The 24024-nt window shown below is 52.4% G+C and overlaps 1 protein-coding gene across 3 annotated transcripts in view; it reads left to right on the top strand.

The window, feature by feature from the left end:
* Positions 1-11646, top strand: part of KIAA1210 (KIAA1210 ortholog) — a 64660-nt gene extending 53014 nt beyond the window's left edge. For 2 of the 3 annotated variants that reach the window (XM_045471291.1, XM_045471289.1), the window contains exons 8-12: positions 886-4602; positions 5614-5672; positions 5721-5765; positions 7839-7926; positions 9007-11646. In XM_045471291.1, the coding sequence (XP_045327247.1) occupies positions 886-4602; positions 5614-5672; positions 5721-5765; positions 7839-7926; positions 9007-9065 (3968 nt within the window). In that variant the 3' untranslated portion in view covers positions 9066-11646. The remainder of the gene's footprint in view (positions 1-885; positions 4603-5613; positions 5673-5720; positions 5766-7838; positions 7927-9006) is intronic. The other variant, XM_045471290.1, reaches the window with a different exon arrangement.
* Positions 11647-24024: the final 12378 nt, after the last annotated feature.

The following is a 24024-nucleotide window of genomic DNA, read 5'->3' as shown; positions in this document are numbered from 1 at the left end:
GCGGTGAGGGCCCTCCCACCTGGGGACCGAACGGTTCCTAGTAAATTACGAGGGAGGCGTGGGGCCATCTGTGTAATTGCTCTCTTGTGCTTGACCCGAAGCCTGTATGTAACTGGTCAGGCTTTCCAAGAATTGCTTTGCATGTGCGTGACATCAGATTGATTTAATACAAGAGAGTAAAAAGCAAAAGAAAAGGGGGCCTCAATCCTACCTTCCAGATGACCCCCTGTTGGCACCTTGCTAAAAATTAAAGCGACATCTGCACATGATATGGAAATTAGAATTAAGTAAAAAATCTAAATACTAATCAGAAAGTGAAATTCCCCTTTGCCCGGCCCCAGTCAGTTTCCTAAAGGGTAATGCTTGTTACGGTCTCAAACCCGGGTGGCTCAGTCAGTTAAGCGTCTAGCTCTTGACTTCGGGCTCAGATCGTGATCTCACGGTTTCTGGGTTTGAGTCCCCACATCGGGCTCTCTGCTGTCAGCGTTGAGGCTGCTTCGGGTCCTCTGTCCCCAGCCTCCCTCATCTCTGCCCCTCCCCCCCTTGCACGCCCTCTCTCAAAAATAAATCGGTTTTTTAAAATCTTACCAAAAACATTGCCTTTTATTGTGTCTCACGCCTCCTGGTGGAGCAGACTACTGATTTGATGTTGACGAGCCAACGTGGTAACCAGTTCGCAAAACTGGGATTTCACTTTGATGTCAAAATTTCCAGCTGCAGAGGCTGACGGTGACCAAGGGGCTCCCTTTCTTCTGAATAGCTTCGTCTTTTAGCCTGAGGAATTCGGTGGTACATAGGTACCCATGGGGCCGGGGCAGAATAGTCTTATTTTAGGAAGTCAAAGGCCCATATGGTTTTCTTTTCCTTGTGTCCTCTTTGGCACAGGTGCCTCAAGCCTGGAGCAGAGCAAGAAAACCGAAACTCCGGATAAGAAGACAGCAGAGCAGACCGCAAACCCAGATGCTGCTGGCACTCAGGGCTACCTGTCGACGACGGCGTTTGGAAGACAGTGTGCAAGGAGAGGTCCCGGTGCTATAGGAATGAGTGAGTGTGGGCTCAGAGGAAGAACCTTCAAACAGAGTTCTGTCTTCTCTGCGGACCTCTCTCTGGAGCAGTCCACAACTCCACCGGCCAAAAGCGTGACTCCTCAGGAGGGACTTTCGGATAAAGATGGCCTGGGAAAGAGAAATACTGGGATGGATTTTAAAGCTGGAACCACAGCAGGAGCCCAATCTGTACTTGAAGACGTGGAAGGGTCCACGGTTGGTGACCCATCAACATGCCGTGAGGACGGGGCCCCGGGAGCCAGCAGGCCAGAAGCCATAGCTTCTCTCTTGTCAGCGGCAACCGAGGCCGAAGCGTTTAAGGATCCTTCTCGCACCCAGTCGGAGACGGAAGAAGCCTGCAGCTCCGATTTGCAAGGTATCCAGCTGAAAATGGAGTCAGCTCAAGATATTCCAACTGTCTGCAGAGAAAAGCCCCCTGGAAAGTGTCTCCCGGCCTTCACAGCAGGTATTTCAGCTCCGCCAAGCGATTTGGCAAAGAGAGGCGTTTCTGTGGGGACGCCGCCTCTCAGGAGCCTTTCCCTGGCCGTGGTGAAGTTCCAAGCCGAAGAAGAGTCCCCTGATTCCGAGAGTTCTTCAGAGGCGGGGGGTGGTTCTGAGCAGGTGCCTCCCAGGCCTGCTTCCCAGCAGGAGAAGCCCAAAGATGACCAAAAAGTCTTCCCCCAACCAGGAAGTTCAGCCGTGGAACCGAGCCGGCCCGGTTCCCCTTCCTGGGCCGTGGCGCGGCCCGAAGCTAAAGAGGCCTCCTTGGATTCCGAGAGCGTTCCAGAGGACGAAGACACCTCGGAGCAGCAGGTGCGTCCCGGGCACTCTCTCCAGTCGGCCGGGAAGCCCGACCGTGGCCAGGAAGTCTTCACGGAGCCCAAGAGCTCCGCTCCCAAGGTCTTGGGGGAGCCCAAAGTGTCCACCGAGTGGCACAGTTACGCTGACAAGTACAAGAGTGCTGACCCTTCCCGGGCCTGGAAGGAGAAGCCCAAGGACCAAGGAGGAACCCCCTCAGCTTCGAAGAGCGTACTTAAGGAGTGGGATGTTTCCATGCAGCGGCTCGCTCTCCAACAGCTTCCTCAGTCCTTCGCGAAGCCGGCTGTTCAGCAAGTGTCGTCCGGCCCGGTGAGGGCTTTGGCACAGCGGAGCGGCTCTGCGGAGCACCTGCTGCCCCAGTCCGGGACGGGCGCCAAGGCCAAGCAGCAAGCCTCGGCATGTCTGGAGAGCACTGCCAGGGACTGGAGCCTCTCCCTGGAGCCGCTGCCTCCCAGGACCTCTTCGAAGCACCTGATGAGGCGTAAAGTTGGGCAACCGGTCTCCAAAAGTCCAGAAATTGCTATGACCCCAGGGGTCGATTCCGCGGCCCTCAAATGTCATTCTAAGCCTCCCCCGAAACCCACGGCGGGGAATGCATTCCCTCCAGGTCCAGAGCACGTGTCTGTTTCGAAGCAAGTGCTGCCGCCCAAGGGTCGTTTCTGGGCCCTGCTGAGATCGGTAGTTGAGAAACAGGTCCCCCCCCGTGCGGAAAGTGCTGTGGTTGAGAAGGACGCTTCTATGCAGCCGCTGGTCCCCAAACATCAGTCCCCGAGGCAACCTCTGGTCCAGCAACAAGTCTCTGCGAGTCCGGAGAGCGCTGCAGCTGAGGGGGGCGCTTCTGGGGGGCCACTGCTCCCCAAACATTCTGCTCGGCCCCTGGTGAATCCTCAAAGCCAGCAGATCTCAGAGAATGCTGCGGTCAAGAAGGGCACATCTGCCGAACTGCCTCGCAGAGGCCCTGTCCAGCCTTCGGGGAGGCCCAGACTCCAGGCACAGACCCTCCCCGCCGACTCGGTGAGTGCTTCTGAGGGCAGCGGTCCTGAGGAGAAGATGCCTCCCCCACACACCTCCCGGGCCTGGGTGAGCCCCAGAGTTGAGCAAGAAGCCTCCTCGGGTTCAGCGAGTGCTCCCTCAGCACGGAGCACTCCGGTGGAGTCAAAGCCTCCCAAAAGCGCTCTGCAGGCCTGGGGCAACCGTAAATCCAAGCAAGCGGCTTCCACGGGCCTGGAGGGCGCTGTGGCCGAGAAGGGTGGGTCCAAGGCGCAGCCCCCCCCCAGAATGTCTTCTCAGTCCCCGATGAAACCCGTGGGGAAACAAGCAGTCTCTGCAGGGCCGGAGAGCGTGGCCGCCAAGAAGGAGGCTTCTGCAGAACCACTGCCTCCCAGGCAGTTTTCCAGGTCCCTTGCGGTACACAAAGTCCAGCAAATATCTTCAAATTTTGAGAGCAGTGCTGCGGAGGGCGCCGTCTCCGGGAAGCCACTGCCTCCCAAGAATCCTATCCAGATCTGGGTCAGGTTTAAAGTCCGGGAAATGTCCTTGCGTCTAGAGAACAAGGCCCTTGAAGGAAACACGTCTAAGAAGTCACTGATTCCTAGATATCCTTCCCGGTCATTTGTGAAGTACATGGCAGAACGAGTCTTTTCAGAGAGCCCCGTGGCCGAGCGGGGATTTCACACGAATCCCCCATCTACAAATCCACCTTCCAAACCTTCGATGAGGCCCGAGGCCCAGTGCCAAGTCTTCTCAGGTCAGGAGAACGCCAACATGGGGGGAGGCATTTCCTCACAGCTGCTGCCTTGGAAAGGCCCTTTACAGTCCTCAGGGAGGCCCGAAGACCCCAAAGAAGTCTCCTCGCATTCGGAGAGCGCTCCTGCGAAGTCGAGTGGTTCAAAAAAGCAGCCGCCTCCCAGATACCTTTCCCAGGCACTGGGGAAGCTTGAGTACCAGCAATATGGCTCCCTGGTCTCTGTGAGCGCTCTTGGAGACAGGAAGAGTTTTGAAGACAAGCTGCCTTCTGGAGGCCCTTCCCAAGCCAAGAAGGGGCGTGAATCACAACCACATGTTTCCTCAACAGGCTCAGCGAGTGCGCCTGTGGGGTGGAGTTGTTCTGAGAAGCCCCTGCCTCGCAGATCCTCCTTCTGGGCTTTTGCAGACCCTGAACATCAGCAACAGGTTCCTTCCGGTTCCGGGGGCGCTGCTGCTGAGGGAGCCATTTCTGGGCGCAATCCTAGCAGCCGGTCCGTACCCAAAGGCCCGGCTTCTCCACACGGAACCAAGAAGCGTAGCCACAGCTCTGAAGACCTCATTAAGAATATCCTGGCTTCTTCTGCGAAACCCGTGAAGTTCACTTTTGCTCCCGCCAGCCAAACATCCACTTCCGGGGTCACTTACCCTAAGGAGGAAGTTGTCAAGAGCAGTGATCCAAATAACAGCCACTCAGACGTGTCCACCACCGAGGCTGGTATTGAAAACGTCTTTGGAATTCGACTGAGAAAAATCCCTACCTCGGACAAGTTCAAGGATGAGACACAAGATGACCGGACCAAGCTTTCTTCACTCTCCCTGGGCCCAAAGTCATTTCCTGTATGTAAAGGGAAGCGAATCAGAAGAAGCACTTCCCATAGGTTCCTGGGCACCGCAGAGCACCTCATCCCAGGATATGAGTTTGCAGAGAAGCAACAGGACAGGCCCAAATCTGAAATCATAGCTGGGAATCAACCCGCTTACAAGGTCCCAGGTGAGACTTTCTTTTTCCAGAGGGCAAGTACCGAGTGGAGGGAAGCACGAGAAATCAAAGCCTTGAACGGGAGGAAGTCTGTTCTAGCCTGGCCGGCTGAGCTGATGCTCCGTTGGGCTGTCTTGGTGCATTTTCTGAGCAGGGTGGTGCCCCATTCTAGATGAATGGACGTGGAGATGGTCAGTTGTGAATCTCTTCCCGTTCCCGAGGAGATCCAGCCATCTGGACAGCTGTCCACGTTCTGTGATGGACACACGACCACCTCCTTATTCCTTCTCCCCTGACCCTCTGTACACCTTACCCTGAGGTGGAATTGTATACTTTTCTCCAAATACTTTCACACGTCCTAGGCTCCGCCCACAACACCGTGGGGATTTTCAAAGCCAACTCATTAGTAGAGCGCTATGGGCAGCCTCTCAGCCCGAAATCTTAATTCACTGGGAATGTTCATAGTTCCTTAGCTTCTTCACACCCCTGACATGCCTAAGAATCCTGAGCTAGGTGGTCTTTGGGGCACTGGTCTCTCTCAAAGCCTTTGTACCTTCAGACTGGCCACCACATACTCTTTGAGTAGGCCCGTAACCCCACCCGTGGAACCACACACTTGGGTGAGGGACCATAAGGCTATGAGGTATCCCTTGGGGTTACAGGAATGACATCAATAGCCTGAGCCCCTGGCCTCCGGGGAGTTTTCGCAGCCCACCTGGCAACCACTGTCCTCCCCTGACTTGGGGACAGGAAGAGGGATGGACAAGGGAGGGAAAGGGACCGGTGAGAGGACAGTGTGCAAACATGGAGGTACAGCCTCTTATCTTCACAAGGAGCTCCTGCCTTTGCCAAGTTGTGGGGATGGCACAGAAGAAGGGGGTCTTTTCTGTGTGATAGCTGGTTTATTTTCATCTGGCAATTAATGAGGATCCCACGTGGTTACGTTATCGTGGGTCGGCCCCAGCCTGGCCCGAGACGCTGCCTGCCTCACTTCGGTTGTAACTCCTTTCTTTCCTTTCTCAGGAAAGGCTCCTGGTCGACAGGAATATTATAGCATCTCGGAGCCAACTTGGATAACCGAGGTAAAGGAGAAGCAGAAGAGTTCTCAGGCCCTCCTTCCTAGGAAAGAGCTGAGAACCAAGAACAGAGCCGCGATCAAAGAGCCTTTACGTGCGGTAGGACATGCGGCCGCCCACAGAACACTCCCGAAGGGTGTTAGAACTGGTTGACTAAGCTTGCATTGGGAATTTGGTCAAGCGTGCAGCTTCCCACCTCTGTCGGTGCATTCATCAAGGCCGGGAGGCTCTTCAGGGGGAAAGGTCTTGCCTTGGACTCATACAATAACGTGTCCTGCTGGGGCGCCTGGGTGGTTCGGTCGGTTGAGCGTCTGACTTCGGCTCAGGTCATGATCTCACGTTTCGTGAGTTCGAGCCCCGTGTCGAGCTTTCAGCTGGAGCCTGCTTCAGATCCTCTGTCTCCCTCTCTCTCTGCCCTTCCCATGCTCTCTCTCTCTGTCTCTGTCTCTGTCTCTCTCTCTGTCTCAAAAATGAATAAACAAAAAAATGACGTGCCCTGCTTTATGGTCTTAAAGGGCTCATGAAAAGTAATTAATACAAAAAGGTTCTGTAAATCCAATCCTGTCCTAAATATTATAGAGCAGTATTCCACGAAGTCGGTTGAGAAGTGAGGAATAAATCATAGAAAAAGCTATAAATGGACTCAAACTAGCCATATTTTTTTTCCATGTAACATTTCACTTCTGGACACCTTTCCATATCATACATAGCAGTTTACCTTACAAAGGCAATGTTTGCTATTTGGGGTTTCACATCTTGCTTTGGTTTGGTGTGGCACCTCCTTACAGGTTAGAAGAAAAGTTACGTGATGAGCTAGACTAATGGTCCCACATGCGGATGGGGGGTGATGGGATGGTGTCTTGCTTTCAGTGTCCCATTTGCAATGTCTTTGGAGGTGTTGGAATGAGAAACCCTCTTGTCGAAACTGTCAAGAAAACAAATCAAATTTACATATCAAGAGATATATCTACGGGGGCCCCTGGGTGACTCAGTGGGTTAAGCTTGTGAGTTTGGCTCAGGTCATGATCTCTTGGTCTGTGAGTTCGAGCTCTGCATCGGGCTCTGTGCTGACAGTTCAAGGAGCCTGGAGCCTGCTTCAGATTCTGTCTCTGTCTCTCTCTCTCTCTCTGCCCCTCCTCCACTTGTTCTCTCTCTCTCTCTGTCTGTCTCTCAAAAATAAACATTAAAATGGGGCACCTGGGTGGCTCAGTCGGTTGAGCGTCCGACTTCGGCTCAGGTCATGATCTCACGGTTGGTGAGTTTGAGCCCCGTGTCGGGCTCTGTGCTAACAGCTCGGATCCGAGCCTGCTTTGGATTCTGTGTCTCCCTTCCCTACTCGTGCTCTGTCTCTGTCTCTCAAAAATGAATAAACGTTAAAAAAAAATTTTTTTTTTAAAAGAAACATTAAAAAAAGAGATATGTCTAAGGTCTTGTACTTGTAAGTGCTTCCTGTATTTGTTGACGGATCACGTTCAGATCTGTTGAACTCTGCTTTAAAGAGCTTTTTTTCACCTTCCATCATTAGGACCTTTGTGGGAACAGGACCATAGAGGGGCCAAGTCCACGTTAGTTAAAGCTGTTGTCAGGGGGAAATGCAGTAGGGTGTATAAACCCATTCATTAAACCAGTTGTGCAGAGGTTCGTTTGAAAAGCTTCAACTGTATAACTCTGAAAAGACTCATGGCTACACCTCTTTCTAATGCGAAGAGTGCAAGGCAGATGTCAACAGTTTGGCTAAGTGAGATCCTATGGAACTCCCTTCCATTCGCTGACAAGACTCATTTGTAACCGCCACATTCCGTCAGCTTGCTGTTAAGTGCCGGTGATGTGCTTGGGAAAAGGTTGTTCTCAGGTTGAATAATCATGTTATTTTAAGCATACTTAAACCATTTGTGGGATTAGAACAGCCTTTTTCTTCCAGATCTTGAAGGTGGTAAACTTGACCCAGCTAGGGTTTTGTGAACCTAAATTCTGAACCAAGGTCTCCCAGTGCTATTTCCTTCCTTCTCTCTCTCTCTCCCTCTCTCTGTCTCCCTCTCTCTCTTTCCTTTTGACTAATGTTGAACTCATACCCGGGACGAGGCTTTGCCTCTTGTGGTTTTCTGAATAAGTGATTGGCTCTTTTCCACGTCAGGACTTACAAGCCTTTCATTGTCGTTTTTTGTATTAAAGGGAGATATCTTAGAAGATGAAAACCAACCGGCAAGTAGTGTTACTTTCAACGTCAATAAGCAGGAGCTACTTCAGCCTACCAAAGGAGGTAAAAACACACACCCTCCCCCGAAAAAGGACCCTGGCAACAATCCACGGCTTCCTTTTCTCACCCCTCCCCCCCTTGCCCCGAATCAGCTTCATGATTCTCCTGGCTCTTCCATTAGGTACGGATATTAGCTTGTTTTAGGCAAATCCAGTTATTACAACCACTCTAAGTCCACTGTGAAACTTCCAGAGGCTCTTCCGGTCTCCTACCTCATCGAGGACGCTGTTAGAGGCACAAAATTGTGATCGCTCACGAAAATGTTCCTGTGGCTGGTATTCAGGAGGCAAGAAGCAAAAGCTACTTTCCAGTCCTTGGGAAAACAGTATTTTCTTGCCTCCTACAGCCCCAGTGGCACTTTAATCCACTGTGAAGGCCCAGTGGTATTGAATTGTTCCTTTTAACTATTTATTTTTTTTTTTGATGTTTATTTATTTTTGAGAGAGAGAGAATGCAAGCAGGGGAGGGGTTCGGGGGGGGGGGGGGACTGAGGATCCAAAGTGGGCTCCGCGCTGACAGCGGAGAGCCCGATGTGGGGCTCGAACCCATGAACCGCGAGACCGTGGCCCGAGCCCAAGTTGGATGCTTAACCGACTGAGCCACCCAAGCGCTCCTCCTTTTAACTATTTAAAACGCCTGTTTCTCTACCTTCTGAACAAGATGTGAGAAGTGGGGCGATGTCAAAAGCTGAGAGAGCGCTGGGCTGGGATAGAATAGAATGCGGTCTCATCGGGACGCCTGGGTGGCTCCGCCGGTTAAGGATCTGACTCTCGATCTCGGCTCAGGTCACGGATTCACTATTCGTGAGTTCGAACCCTGTGTCAGGCTCGGTGCTGGCTGCACGGAGCCAGCTTGGGATTCTCTTTCATTGTCTCTCTGCCCCTATCCCACTCGCGCTCGCTCGCGTTCTCTCTCTCTCTCTCTCTCTCCCTCACAATAAATAAATAAAATTAAGAAACAATGTGGTCTCATCCGTAGAGTTGTGTGCCAGGGGGATTTTCTTTTCAGCAGGAGCCCGGGGGGGGGGGGGGGGAGGGAGGGGTGAATGGATTTGTATTGAATCATCTTTGTCCTCTCCCTTAGTCCCTTTCGTGAAGAATTTGACGAGGAATTTAGGAAACCAGGGTCGGGCCACGAAATAGTAGGACCCAACATTAACACCAGTCCGGTTTCTACTCAAATCTGTGTCTCCCGAAGCAACCAAATGTCTGATTGCTTAAAAGAAAGAAAGAAAGAAGAAAGAAAGAAAGAAAAGCCCTTGGCGATTCTAATGTGTAACCCGCCTTGAGAACCACGGGTTGAGTCTAAGCCACTAAGTCAGCCGTAAAGCGGAATGAAGAGATAACATAACTATCTGCTTCCTCTCCGGTCTCAATTCAGAAGTGCAAGGCCATCCGGGAACAACAATCGGCCAAAGATTGGCAGTTACAGCTGTAGGTGTCTTCTCTCAGGCCTTCCCATGCCCAGGCCCCTGTGGCCATAGCCATGTAGATTTTGTCCCTTCGACATCCCACCCGGGGCAGTGCACATGCGCTGACTTTTAGAAGCCAGAGGAAAGCTGAAAGGAGGAAGAACTGGACCGCTCTCCCATCGACGTAGCTCCGCGTCTCTTGCCGCGTGTGTGTCATTTGCTGTGGTTCTTGTAGGATTTGAAGATGAGGGGACGTTTCAAGAGCTCGCCGTGGGAGAAGGAATCCAGTGCTCTTCCACTCCCCCAGCCATGCTCCCAGAGCCGGTACAGCCGGAGGAGCCAGTCTGGTTCTCCGTGGCCAAGAAGAAAGCCAAAGCTTGGAGCCAGGAGCCATATAACAGAAATCGTGCATTGAGTAGTTCCTGGGTGGAGAGTCAACATTTCAAATGATAATCGCCAAGCGCTATGTTAAGGCCAAGTCGTGACGGACTGACTTTTAACCATTTTTCTTCATTAAGCAAAAGAGCCTTAAGATGGTAAGTCAAGCTAATAACCGTTAGAATGCAGCCAATGCCGTGAATGCCTAACCTTCAGTACAGTCACCGCCAACATCTGAAAACCCAGCATTTCCTCTATAAAAACGATGTAAAAATGTTTGCAACTGCCATAGGGTGGGGAAATCTTGAACGTCGGACAATGTGCCTTAGGAGACGGAAAGCAAAAAACATTTTGTTAGGGCAACTAAGACGCGGTCATTTCCCTTGATTAAATAAATTAATTCGAATGGAAATGGCCAGATGGCTTGGCCCAAGGATTGGCTTTTAGGTTTTATGAGCCTGGTTGAATGTTTCAGTTCTTTGGTTCCTGCTCCAAGCTTTGCAAAGGCCCCTAGAGGAGATGGTGGAACATGAATCTCCGAGGAAAATTTTGCCCAGCCTGTCCTCCAATTAGCCATTGCCCTTTGAAGCACCGCCCTTGTATCCCTGGGGCTCCCCAGTGCCTGCAGCTTAGAGCTCCCTCTGTGCACATGTCCCCATGTCACAGGTCTGGTAGCCGTGAACACCTCCCACTGAGACAGAGGATTTCTTGGGGATCATCGTCCTCCCTTAGATGGTTAGTTCATCAGTGTTTGACCTCTTGCCCCCATGCCGCTGTGACTCTTCAGTTGCCGAGAGATGTGCTGAATGCCATATAGCTCTTGTTTTTGAAGCACTTAAGACCCAATCCAAAATCGTACAGACGCCAAAAACTGTACTTTCTATCAGGCAGATGGGAAGCCTTCCTGGAGGAAGTCTGGGGCCCCTGGCGAGCTGTCTTCTCTCTGGCTCTAGTTTTAAGGTGGAAAGCTCCACGTAGCCCAGTTTCCAGGCTCTTCTCCTCGGCAGCCTCTGTTTCACGAGATTTTAGCCCAAAGCAGGACCACAACCCCAAAGCCATAGAACAGTTCACTTTCTGCCAACTGGAAGCCTTAAGTAATTCCATCCGCCTAGCCTCTCCCTGTCCTCGTTCCTGGAGGCACACACCTCAAAAGTCACTCGGCTAGACAGCCCCCACCTCCCCCCAGTGAACCACTCACCCCAGATCCCTTCCTTCCATTCCACCCCCCAAACACACCGAACACTAAGGGAGAGCTGCTTTTGGGTGCCTGGGCCGTACCTAGCTCATTTTCTTAGGAGACCCAGAAGTGTCTTCTCGGTATGCCTTTTACTGTGTCTGCCTCTGTCATCACGGGGCTGCTTTGCTTCAACAGAAATGTAAGCCTAGACATCTAACTGTGCCTTTAAATTCAGAGCGGGGCACTGCCTCGTGCAAAAACAAAATTCAGAGAGGCAGTGAGGTGCCAAAGTGAATTTAAACCCTCGATGCTTGGTTTTGCTGGTGATGGCATGACGTGACCTTGTACAATCATATGCTGGATTTTGCATTTTCTTTATAAGGCAACGATTTTTCCCGATACTGTATCTTTGCCGTTCTGATAATGCTAGGTTTTTGATTGGTCGGGTTTGATTTCCTTTATATTTCCATAGTGAGCCGTTTATTTAGGTGGATGTGCTTTACCCAGTGACCCTGGTACTTCGCTGTTACACCTCCTTACCCCCCTTCCCTCAGCGTAGACCACTATTAGCTCGTTCTCACTCTGAGAGCTCTCCATTAATCACTTCTTTTCCACGGTTAACCAAACTCTGTTTTTAAGTTAAGAGGTTAAGGTTTTTTTTAATGCATAGATGCGCGTTCTGAGAAGTTTTCAGCTTCTTTCAGCATTCTTGACTTTTATTATATACGTGCAAAGCAAATAAATTCAATAAAGCCTATTCGGTAGTCTGTCTTTGTCACGTGGGGAGGGAAGTCGAATAATGTTATTGATAACTCAGAGCTGAGAGCTGTCCGAGAAGCAAAATGTTCTTAAGAGGTTGTGCAGAGCACAGAGGGCCTCCCCGCAGATGTGCCCAACCAAGCTGATGGCTTCCAGGTGGGGGTTTGTATGGGGAAGAAATGGTTTCGAAGTTTTGCGTATAAATACCTGCTGTTGGGGGTGACGACAGGGGGAAAGATGGTTGGTGGATGTACTCCAGCCAAGACTAGGGACTAGATCTCCGTCTTGGAGCAAGATGGGCTATTAGAACAAGTGTTTTCAGAAGCGAGGGGCCCCGTCGTGCACAGGTAATGAAGTGTAACATGGACCGTAGAAGGGAAAGGGGTGATGGACGAGGATATTTACCCTGGACCTCCTGTAGCATTTATGGCATTTGCAGTTGTCAGAAAAAAAGCTCAGGGGGGGAGCCACATACCATATATTTATAGACTTAAATCAGCACGTTTTATTGAATGGTTTCTCTCCTTCCATGACAAATGTACCTTCGTAATGACCTGAAAGGGCCAGTTGGGATTTGGAATTCTCAGACCCCTCTTAAGTTCTGCTCCGATGGTGTAGGTCTTCCTGCCCCACCCCCACCCCCGCCATCTCCTGTTCCAGGCACACGACCCCCTGTCCCCTCGGGCCTGCGAGCACATCCCCCAGCTGTGCAGTCAGCAGCACCCCCCCCCCCCCCACAGGACAGCTCCAAGAGGAGCGCGCAGGCCCTGGCAGCAGGCTTGGGACTGTTCCGGCTGCCCGGGGCCTGGAGCATGGGCAGTAGGGCGTACCTCTTGTCCCCGTGGACTCAGGTAATGATGACAAGGCATCTGTGCCTCTGTCTCACCCCCATGCGGTTCTAGCCATAAGGAATACACGATAACGCATTTTAAAAGCTCCTTTAAAAAAAAAAGGATGGTGGGGGCGCCTGGGTGGCGCAGTCGGTTAAGCGTCTGACTTCAGCCAGGTCACGATCTCGCGGTCCGTGAGTTCGAGCCCCGCGTCGGGCTCTGGGCTGATGGCTCAGAGCCTGGAGCTTGTTTCCGATTCTGTGTCTCCCTCTCTTTCTGCCCCTCCCCCGTTCATGCTGTGTCTCTCTCTGTCCCAAAAATAAATAAACGTTGAAAAAAAAAATTAAAAAAAAAAAAAAAAAAGGATGGTGAAAGTGTTCAGTTTACTTCACTTCAACAGGCGTTTGGTGGAGTATCCACTAAGTGAAAAACTCGGTGCCTAGGGCTTTGGGGGGAAAAAGATAAAAACCTTTTAAGGTCCCAATAATTCAGAAGTTCACTGGCCAGGGGGTGGGGAGGTGGGGGGAGGGGGTAGATGCACATATGTGTAAGTAACGCACAAACACTTGAACAGGAATGCTCATAGCAACACTATTCACAATAGCCAAATGGTGGAAAACAATGTAAATGTCTAGCAACAGAAGAATGGATAAAGAGATTGTGGCCTATACGTACAGTAAAATATTCTTTGGGGCGCCTGGGTGGCTCAGCCGGTTAAGCGGCGGGCTTTGGCTCAGGTCATGTGATCACGGTTCCTGAGTTCGAGTCCCGCGTCGGGCTCTGTGCCGACAGCTCGGAGCCTGGAGCCCGCTTCGGATTCCGGGTCCCCCTCTCGCTCTGCCCCTCCCCTGCTCGCGCTCAGTCTCTCTCTCAAAAATAAATAAACGTTAAAAAAAAAAATGAAAAAGAAAACATTATTCAGTCAAAAGAAGGAACGGAGTGCGGCTGCCTGCTGCACCGTGGATGCCTCCGAAGAGCTTAAGGCTAAGTGAAAGAAGCCGGGGTCGAAAGTTCACATGTTGTATGCTTTCATTTATATGTAATGTCTAGAATAAGGAAATTCTTAGAGATGGAAAACACGCTAGTGGTTGCCTGGGGCTGGGACAGGGCAGGATGGGGCGGGACTACTTAAAGAGTACAGAGTTTGAGGGTGATCAAAGTGTTTTGGAACTAAAGAAGTGATAGTTGCCCAAAATTGTGAACGTCACTGAATTGTTCAATTGTAGATGGTCAATTTTATTTAAAAAAAAAAATTTTTTTAACATTTTATTTATTTTTGAGACAGGGAGAGACAGAGCATGAACGGGGGAGGGTCCGAGAGAGAGGGAGACACAGAATCGGAAACAGGCTCCGGGTTCTGAGCAGTCAGCACAGAGCCCGACGTGGGGCTCGAACTCATGGACAGTCATGGACAGTCCTGGACAGTGAGATCGTGACCTGAGCCAAAGTCGTCGGACGCTTAACCGACTGAGCCACCCAGGCGCCCCTGCAGATGGTCAATTTTAAGTGAATTTCACCTCAATGAAAAAATAATGCTAATATAAATTAGCATATGAAATGAGCTACCACAGAATGCGGGAGAAGCTATCTCATGCCTCCAAGGTGGCACCTGGGAAACCTTAACTAAATGCAGAAATCAGGCCCCCTCCTCTCAAACCCCCGGGCCCTTCCCCTTCTCTGATCCTCTGGTCAGGTTCGCCTGTACCTTTCTGCCCCCTTAAGTGGAGTCTAGAGATTAAGTTTATTCTCTCCTCCTTTTGTTTTTTTTTTTCATTTTTTATTAGGAAATATTTCAGATCTATACAAAATTAGAGAGAATACTCTATCAACGTCTATGTACCCACCACCCAGCTTAAGAAATGCAACATTGCAGGGGCGCCTGGGTGGCGCAGTTGGATAAGCATCCAACTCTGGATCTCTGATGGCGCGGAGCCTGCTCGGGATTCTGTCTCTCCTCTCTGCCCCTCCCCTGCTTGTGCTCGCTCCAGTGTGGGCAGGAGCACTCTCTCTCTCAAAATAAATAAACTTATATAAACAAAGAAATGTAACATTGGAAATACAGTCGAAGCCACTGTGGAGCCCTCCCCAGTAGGATTCTCCTCCCTTCGTTTCCCCAAGAGGTAGTCCCCACCCTAAATGAGTTATTTACCTTTCCCACCCACACATGCTACATTTGCAGGCATCTCTCCTATGCATGCTTTTTCCTCTAGATATTTGTATCCACGATCAGTACACGGTGAGCATTTTGCATGTGCTGTAAGACTTTATATACATGGTGTCATGTTTGTATCCTTCTGGAATCAGGTTTTTTATTTCTGCAGTTTTCTGCCATCACCCAATGTGAGCCCTCCTGTGTCTCAGCCCCTGTGGGTTCTGGCCCCCTCCCCAGTCCAGCCCTTGCCATCCTGTTCAGTTGACCTGCAAGTCCCAAGCCAGTGAATGAAGGCTGGTTCTACCATAGGTGAGTCTCATCTTCCCCTGTGCCTCTGAAGCAGTGCTTCTGAAACCGTAGCTGCATCAGAATCCCCTGAAGAGCTTGTGAAAGCACCCATTTTGGGGCCTGCCCTCGGAGGTTCCGATTCAGCAGGTCTTGGGTGGAACCTAAGAATTCCTGGCTGGTGCTGATGAGGCTGTCGTGGGGCCCAAACTTTGAGAACCACCCTCTAAATCAGTGTCTGGGTCGAGGCCCAGCAGCACCATGTGGCCTGCAGACCAGCTGGGCCATCCACCAGGTTTCCTTCCAAACCACACTCTAGAGCAGTGCTAATAGACATTACGATGCAACTCACGTGTGTCACTTTTTCTAGTAGCCGCGCTAAGAAGTAAAAAGAAGTGGGCACAATTCATTTCAGTAGTACATCTTAACTCAATTTGGTATCGTTTCGATATATAATCAGCATAAAATTATCAGTGAGTTGTGTCCTTTTTATGCCTAACAGCGTGTCTCAAATGAGACCGGGCGGGTTTCAGTAGCCACATGCGACTAGTTCCTGACACAGTGAGCCGCATAGCTCTAAAGACCTGACCTCCGTCTCCCTCTTTACAAAAGTTGTTTTCACCTTGACATTTTAATTTATTTGGGGCCATAATAAAATAATTTAAAACAGGCTCGTCAAATGGTAGGCAGTGATACCTTTTAATGAAGGCATGGTGCGTCAAAACAAAGAGGTAAAAGACTGGAGTTAAAATGATTTCTCTACATAAAATCTGTCTTCCTTCCAGTTTATTCCTTTAAAACAAACTTATTTTTGATGAGAACACATGCTGTCAAACGTATCTGTCAAGTGTAACAGAAAAGGCAGATTTCATTGGATGTCACTCTTTGGGGGATGCGGTTTGGAATGACGTCAGTGTTAATAAAATTCCCATGCGCTTCTAGAAAATGAGAAACCAGAAACAATGAACAGATTCTTTCTTTTCTTCATCTCGTTTTGTTCCTCCCAGCTGCAGGATGAAATGAGAGAAAATTAGCAATCATAGAGCCGTAACCACCAACGGTGACTTTCCAAACCTATGAAAACAGCCCTATATATACCTGCTACGTCCGTGGGCTATTTCTCAACAAGGAGAGAACACAGTTTCCTCTTGTAACCTGCACCCTTGTGCCTGGGGTGCTCGTGCGGCCCATGGCTTCGATCACGTGCTCCTACCAACCTGGCCTCCCTCTTGCCTAATACCATCAATGCTTTTTTCTTTCCCTCGAGAGGATTCTGGGATTTAAGAAAATCTCTTCACCTTAAAAGCCTATGCTGATTCCACAAACGATACTCCCTTACCTTCCCAGACCCTTGATTCTCCGTATCTACCATACGAGAAACAGGCTGTTATTGTAAAATACACAGCTTTGAAAATGCAAAAAAAAAAAAAAAAAAAAAAAATCAAATGTTAATCATTTAAATATATTCATAGACAAGATATACTTCAAGACTTAATTACCAATTCAGTGATAAGTAATAGCCATACTATGACTAAGTTTCTTTGGACTGTCACCTAAAATACAAAAGTCCACACTTAGGTATTAATCATTAAATGCAGTCCTACTTGAAATTCTGAACTTTTTGCCATTTGCATGTAATCACATTCGAAAGGGTATAGTCTCCTAGTTGGTACAAGGGGGTACATTTCCATGGCCAAGTAATGAATGCCCCAGCAGGAAACAGCCCAGCCACTTTAGCTGCTGCTTCGGCTGTTTTCTAAACAAAGACTGGTCTCAGTTACTGATACGTTTACCATTTGTTAGTAGTCTTATAGGTAGAGGACAAAAGAGCTCACAAGAACGAATGAGGAGCCACGAAATAGATTTCAAAATATACTGTGATTTCTATTACTAGGTACCTGAGTGTTGTGTTAACATTCTAAGTAGGTAAAACTGAATGTCTGAATTCATTTTAAACAAACTTCTTAATTTATTGGGAGAATTAAGGAAAAAAAAAAAAAAAAAAACCCGGTCAGTAACAGGTAAATGTCAGGAATGGTTGGGTGATAGGTGGAGCTATACGGATACCTGGATTTTTTGGGCCTGTTCTGTGGTGGGTCCAAATGCTTTTCAGTGAGATCCTTCTTGGTGTTTGTTAAACGTCTCTTCTTCCCCGCTCTCCGAGACTTGCGCCTCCTTATCAGGGTTTTCCTGCTGATAGTTTGTTGTTCCTTTGGTGAAGAATAATACAGACTTTGGAGCAGACATTCACAGGAAGAACTATCGTGATGCATAAGGAAGAGTGACATCTAGTAGAGTACCCGCAGGAGAAGCGGGAGGATAGAAGGAACTAAGAGAAGAGCTGGGGCCCTTCCTCCTGGTTGATACAGCCCTTCCATGGCCCTCACCCTTCTGCTGCTTGGTCACTTTCACAGTGACATTCTTTCTTTCCAGTCAAGCTGCCACCCTGTGCTGCTATTATAACTGACCCTCCGGAGAAGAAGGGATCAGAATCATCAGTGTCTGCTGCATTGTGTGTGTTCTTGTCAGAGATTTCTTGCAACCATGTTTGGCCTCAACTCCAAATTCTCCCATGAAGCTCATTAGTCCCTCAATGCCTGAATATTTCAGTTTTCCCAAGTGCTCCCCCGTCAGTTCATAATGATTGGGGGATGAACGTTCTAAAACTTGGCATTTTTAACAGCCGTGGACAAAAATGAGGTGTGCCCCTGGCTCGCTCTGTTCCTTCTGGGTCCACCCCTGTCTCGCCCTCCTGCGCCTTGTACGCCGCTGAACTGCAGACCCCTCCCGCCCCCTGCACCCCCACCTGCGCTGACCCGCACAGCCCCTCCCGCCCTCCTGCACATCCTCCCACCCTCCTGCACCTACCCCGTGCAGACCTCCACCTACCCCGCGGCCTTCGGCTGTCTTAGCCGCGGCTGCCAGAAGGCGGCACGTTTCCTTCTCAAAGCCACTGGTAGCTACGGCACGGGGCTCCCACCCGGGCCCTCGGCCTTCAGTCTGGGGGCGCCCCCAACCTCGGCTTCTGTGCCCAGGCGCCCGCAACCGCCCACAGCCCCGGCCCCTGGGACGCGCGGGTCCCCCTCACCCTCTGTGGCCACGGGCTCCTCCTCGTCAGGCTCCTCCGCGGTCTCCCAGGTAGCCTCCTCCTCCGAGGACGACGACGACGTGCCCTGGGCCTCGTGGGCCGCAGTCGCCGCTGGGGGCGCAGGGGGAATGTTGAGCTGCAGAGGCCGGGGCCGCACGAGGATGTGGTTGTTGTAGTGGACGAGGTGTAGCAGTGAATGCACCAGCTCCAGGAACGTAAAGCGGAATCCCACCATTGGGAAATGGTGGGCGTCCACAATTACGTCCCCAGCGGCCTCGGGCTCTTCCGCCCCGTCCTCGTCTGCCGGCCCGAAGTCCGAGTCCTCGCCAGCCTCGAAGGCATTCCCGCCCTCGGGGCCCACCGCCTCCTCCCCGAGGCCTTCCGCAGGCGCGGCCGAAACGGCAGCCTCGGCAGGGTGGGGCCCGGAGTCCCCGGCCGCTCCGTCTCCGCCATCGGCCGCTCCGTCTCCAGCCACTCCGTCTCCGCCATCGGCCGCTCTGTCTCCGCCACCGGCTGCTCCGTCTCCTCCATCGGCCGCTCCGTCTCCACCACCAGCCACTCCGTCTCCAGCCACTCCGTCTCCGCCATCGGCGGCTCTGTCTCCGCCACCGGCCGCTCCGTCTCCGCCACCGGCTGCTCCTTCTCCTCCATCGGCCGCTCCGTCTCCACCACCGGCCACTCCGTTTCCAGCCACTCGGTCTCCGCCATCGGCCGCTCCGTCTCCTCCATCGGCCGCTCCGTCTCCGCCGCCGGCCGCTCTGTCGCCCATGGCCATCATGTCTCCACCACCGACCACTCCGTCTCCAGCCACTCCATCTCCGCCTCCGGCCACTCCGCCTCCGGCCACTCTGTTGCCCATGGCCACCACGTCTTCGCCTCCGGCCCCTCCGTCTCCGTCTCCGCCTCCGGCCCCTCCGTCTCCGTCTCCGCCTCCGCCTCCGGCCACTCCGTCTCCACCTCTGGCCACCTCGTCTCCACCGGCCACTCCTGCTCCGACCACCCAGTCTCCGCCGGCCGCTTCGTTTCCGGCCACCCCGTCTCCGCCGGCCTCTCCATCTCCGGCCCCCCAGTTTCCGCCGGGCACTCCGTCTCCACCTCCGGCCGCCCAGTCTCCGCCGGCCACTCCACCCCCACCCACCCAATCCCCGCCGGCCACTCTGTCTTCGTCTTCGGCCTCCCAGTCTCCATCTCCGGGCACCCATTCTCCGCCGGCCACTCCACCTCCGCCCACCCGATCTCCGCCGGCCACTCTGTCCTCGTCTCCGGCCTCCCAGTCTCCATTTCCGGCCACTGCCTCTCCGTCTCCAGCCACCCGTTCTCTGTCTCCGGCCACCCCGTCGCCACCGACCGCTTCGTCTCCGGCCATCCCATCGCCACCAGCCACTCCGTCTCCAGCGGCCACCGCATCGCCCCTGGCTACTCCATCACTGCCGGCCCCCGCCTCGCCGCCGGCCACCTCGTTGCCCCCTCCGGCCGCCGGGGCCCCCGCCTCATCCATGGGGTTCTCCTGGCCACCCGGGGCCTGGCCTCCATCTCCGGAGGCGGACATGGCACCAGGGAGTACCTCACCGGGGAGGCGACAGACAGGGCTGCGGCGACGCTGGAGGCGAAGGTGGCGGCCACCTAGCCCTCTGCCGCCGACGGGAGGCCGAGGGCAACGGGGCCCGGCGTGAGGTGGCCGCCGAGGGGGACAGCAGTCGGTGGCGGTGCCCGAGGAGGCCCCGGACGGGAAGGGCAGGGGACGGTTGTGGGGAGCGGCCCACCCAGGCCTTCCCTCGGGCGACACTGGCCACGGCCAGTGAGAGTCCACCCGCCGGAGGACGGTGGGCGGGGCCAGAGGCGTCAACAATGGGCCGCGTGCCCTCCTCTTGAGCTCCACCCTCATTCGTCCAGACGCAAAGAGTGACGTGCTTGGCGTCCAATGAATGACCGAGGCCCCTAGGGGTTGCTCCCACTTACCTCCCTGCTTGTTCTTTGAGGCCTTAGGGTCTTGCCATTACTTTCGGGTCTGCGCAACTCCCGTCCTTTAAGTTTTACCATTGTCTGAAAAACTATAGTGGTCCAATGTGGACCACCTAGGTTGGGGAAACTCCTTCTGTAAAGGGCAGAGAGGAAACATTTGGGTTTGGGGAAGCTCACAGGTGAAATCAGGACCATTATGTAGGTACTTCCATAACAAGACAAAAAAACACATTTCCACAAATATTTGATTGTTGAAATTAAAAATATAATAGTAACTGGGGTGCCTGGGTGGCTCAGTGGGTTAAGCGGGTGACTCTTGATCACAGTTGAGGTCATGACCTCACAATTGGTGAGATCAAGCCCCAGGTCTGGCTCTGCTCAGAGCCTGCCTGGGATTCTCTCCCTCTCTCCCTTTCTCTCTGACCCTCCCCTGTTTGTGCACTCTCTCTCTCAAATAAATAAGCTTAAAAAAATATAATAACAAATTGCATACAGTTTTTTTTTTTTTTTATCATAAAGGCCTATTAATGAGAAGAATGGAGTTCTTTTGGGAGAATAACGTTTTGTTTAATCGGGGTTCACAGTTAGTGTTGTAGAGTTACACTAGCGAGTCCCCATTCACAGATGCCTAGGACTCACGGTCTAGAGAGGCAACAGACACTTGGACACCGATGACACAGGTGACAAGTGCTAAACCAGGGATAAACACAAAGTGCTATGGCAATACGGGAGAAAGAATGCTTAAGTGGCGAAGGCGAGGGGAAGAGATTGGGGCCTGAGAAAGTGCTCAACAGGAAGCATTTCACCTGGATTCTGAAAGATCCTTAGATTACCTAGTAAGGAAGGATAGCAAGGAAGGGATAAGGAGGGAGGTCACTGTAGGTAAAGGAAACAGCATCAATAGTACAAGAGATGTGTGTGGGCACGTGTGTGTGTGTGTGCGTGTGTGTGTGCGTGTGTGTACCTGTCTAGGGAATGAAATGGCTCCAGCATGGGCAGAGTGGCAGAACACTGACACTGGGAGGGCCTGGCTTCCAGAGGTCTGGCTTCCGGAGGCCCTCTGTGGGCCACCCCGTCCCCTCTCACCTAGCACAGTGCCTCCCGGCCTCCTCACCTCCTACCCAAACTGATCAGCTGGATTCATTAAATCATGCTTTTACACATCGATGTATTGGGTACCTTCCAATGTTCCAGGGCTGTGTCTCACTGGAACTCTCATTTGTACCTGTTCTGGTTTGACACATGAGACACAAAGACGGCGGACCTGTCCATGGTCCCCATCCCAGAGCCTCGCATCACTCCTGCGCCCCTCTAGGGGGTTTGGCTAAGACCTCTGGAAGCCAGGCCCTCCCAGTGTCGGTGTTCTGATATCTTTGCCAAGACTCTGTTTATACTCAGTCATATCCTCTATGGTTGGCTCCTTTACTCATCAGCGCGGTCGAAACATGAGACGATGAGCTACCATTGATCGTGAAGTCTCCGGTGAAGAAGTGGGCACCTGGAACCTCTTCTCTGCCCAGAGCAGAGGACCAGGGCACTCGCGATGCCATAGGGTGGGCTGCTGTTAATAAAAACCTAGGGCTGTGAAATGACAGGAGTGAGGAGGACCGTGGAAGAGACAGCCCTTTTACGGTGGCAACAAACCATCCCCCAGGTGGTTGGGGTTGGCTCCGAGTCTGCGAGGGGTGGTGGTGGGGAGAATAATTAACGCCAGCAAACAATGGAGACAGGAAAAAGCTGGGCAGATGTGCGTTCAGCAAATACCCGAAGCAAAGCTGGGGGAGAGTGTCCTCCCAGCTCTGACATTGAGGCTCTCTTCATGACAAGTATGTGGCCCAAGAAGTCCTTGGGACAGTCTAGGGCCTCAGTCATCTTCCTGAGGCTTCCCAGGGGGTGCAAACCCATCTAGGGGGTCAGAATCCCTATCTCTGACCCCTGTAGCTGGTGCCTGACCTCCATCTCTAGCCATCCACCCATGATGTCTGATCTTCTCCAAGCCAGGAAATTAGCACAACCCAGGATTTCAGATTTCCTTGGGGAAAGGGATCCTTTTTGCCCACTCAACTCCCCCTGTCGATCAACAGAAGTGGCCAAGTCCTCTCCATTGGCAGACCTGTCACCAGGGTCAGGGTGGGACAGGGGGAAGGCCCCAAGGCCCCAACAGCTTGAAGGAGTCTCTATTTAATGTCAGGCATGGCAAGGGACACTCCCCGAAGACCAATCCAGAGGTTTCCTTTACAGCCTGGTCCAAAACTCATCGCCTCCAGGCGGCCTTCTTTTCTGTGTCTGCTCCCCGCCCCGCCCCCACCCCCACAGCCTCTCCTGCATTACAGTGCCCCGTGTAGACACTGTTTAGCTCCCCTATGAAAGCACAGGCCGTTGAGGGGGAACGTCCGGACCTTCAAGATTGTAACAGCCTTGGTGTCTTTGCACAGGCAGGTGTCTCACAAACGTTTGTTGACTGAATCCCAAGAGCTTTGTAGTCACTGCCACCATCAATGGCATCTCTCCGAGGGCTGGGCTGTCTGCAGAGGGCCTTACCCCCTCTTCCTTTCTCTGGATCCTCTCCCCCCCATGGCCTCCCGTGAGGTTTCTGCCCTTGTGGCCGGTGTGGGGCCCGTAGGGCCATGATGCTGGGTACAGTGAGGGGTTACGGCCCCCAGGACAGACCCTGCCCGCGCCCCACACAGGGAACGACTCCGCCTGTCACCGGCGTCCTCGTCCACCGTGTCACAGCCAGACTGGGCTGTGGGTGCTCGCCAAAGAGAAGCACCCGCACGGGAGTGCCGTCTCCCGACGGGAGCCTGAAGCCCTCAGGTGAAGGTGCTCCAGGCCAGCACCCGCTCTGTTCACAGAAGCCCTGGGAGGGGCAGGGGACCTCCAGGAGCGCCGGCCTCTGGGGACTTGACCTCGCCTCCCCCGTCCCAACGGGATCCCTGCACAGGCCTGTGACCTGGAGCCCAGCCCCTGGGAGAGGGCTGGGATGTGGGGGCTCCTCCCTTCCCGTCAAGCAGGAACCGCTGCCCTGCCGGGCCCTGGTCCTGGGCGAGCTGACACGGCCGGAGGCTCTTCTCCACTCGAAGGCTCGCCTGGCTTGTGGGGTTTATGTCTCACCCTCCCAGACTCAGTTGTCCTCCCTAAACTGAAGCTCATTCATCGTCCTTGGTGATCCTAACATCCACATGGGCCACTTACTCTTCACCCTGGACTTTCACCTCCATGACTTCCTTATCTGGACTTTTCTACAACCTTACGTCACACATTCATCTCCGTGATACGATCCTACGCTAGCCTGTTTGTTTGTTTTTATCACCGGAAACTGCCATTTAAATGACTTCTACTCTAGTTCTAGTTCTTCAGTCGCGTCAGATACTTCTCCAGTCCGTTTTCCATCCCAGTCTCTCCCTCTTCGTGTGCCTACCGTTTTCTCCATTTGCCCCCTTACCCAGCTTAGCGTCCACCCACTGGCTTTTGTTATAATCGCTCTTTGGTAGGCAGAATGTTGGCCCCTGCAAACACGTCCACACCCTAATCCCTGGCAGCCTGGGACTATGCTAGATGACATGGCAAAGGGGAGCTAAGGTTGCAGAAGTAATCAAGGTCACTAGTATTGGAGGGCTCAGCGTGCTCCCTCCAGTAGATCCTGTGCACAGCAACCAGCGTGATTTTAAAATATATAAGGGGTGCCCGGCTGGCTCAGTCAGTTAAGCATCTGACTTCAGCTCAGGTCACGATCTGGCAGGTCGTGAGTTCGAGCCCCAGACTCTGTGCTGTCAGCGCGGAGCCTGCTTCGGATCCTCTGTCCCCCTTCTCGCTCTGCCTCTCTCCTGGTTGTGCACTCTCTCTCTCTCAAAAGTAAATAAACATTAATAAAATTATATGTGTGTGTGTGTTTGTGTGTGTGTGTGTGTATTTCCCAGATTCTTTCACTCCTGCTTAACTACCTTCACTGGCCTCTCGTGGATTAAATGAGATACTAACCCCTTATTCTTCCCCATAAGGCCCTGTGTGATCTGGCCTCTGCCTGCCACTGGTGTCATGGTTTCTAGAACACACGAA

Source organism: Leopardus geoffroyi, chromosome X (genome assembly GCF_018350155.1).
Source record: "Leopardus geoffroyi isolate Oge1 chromosome X, O.geoffroyi_Oge1_pat1.0, whole genome shotgun sequence".
Taxonomy (NCBI): domain Eukaryota; kingdom Metazoa; phylum Chordata; class Mammalia; order Carnivora; family Felidae; genus Leopardus; species Leopardus geoffroyi.
This window is presented reverse-complemented; position numbering and strand designations above follow the sequence as displayed.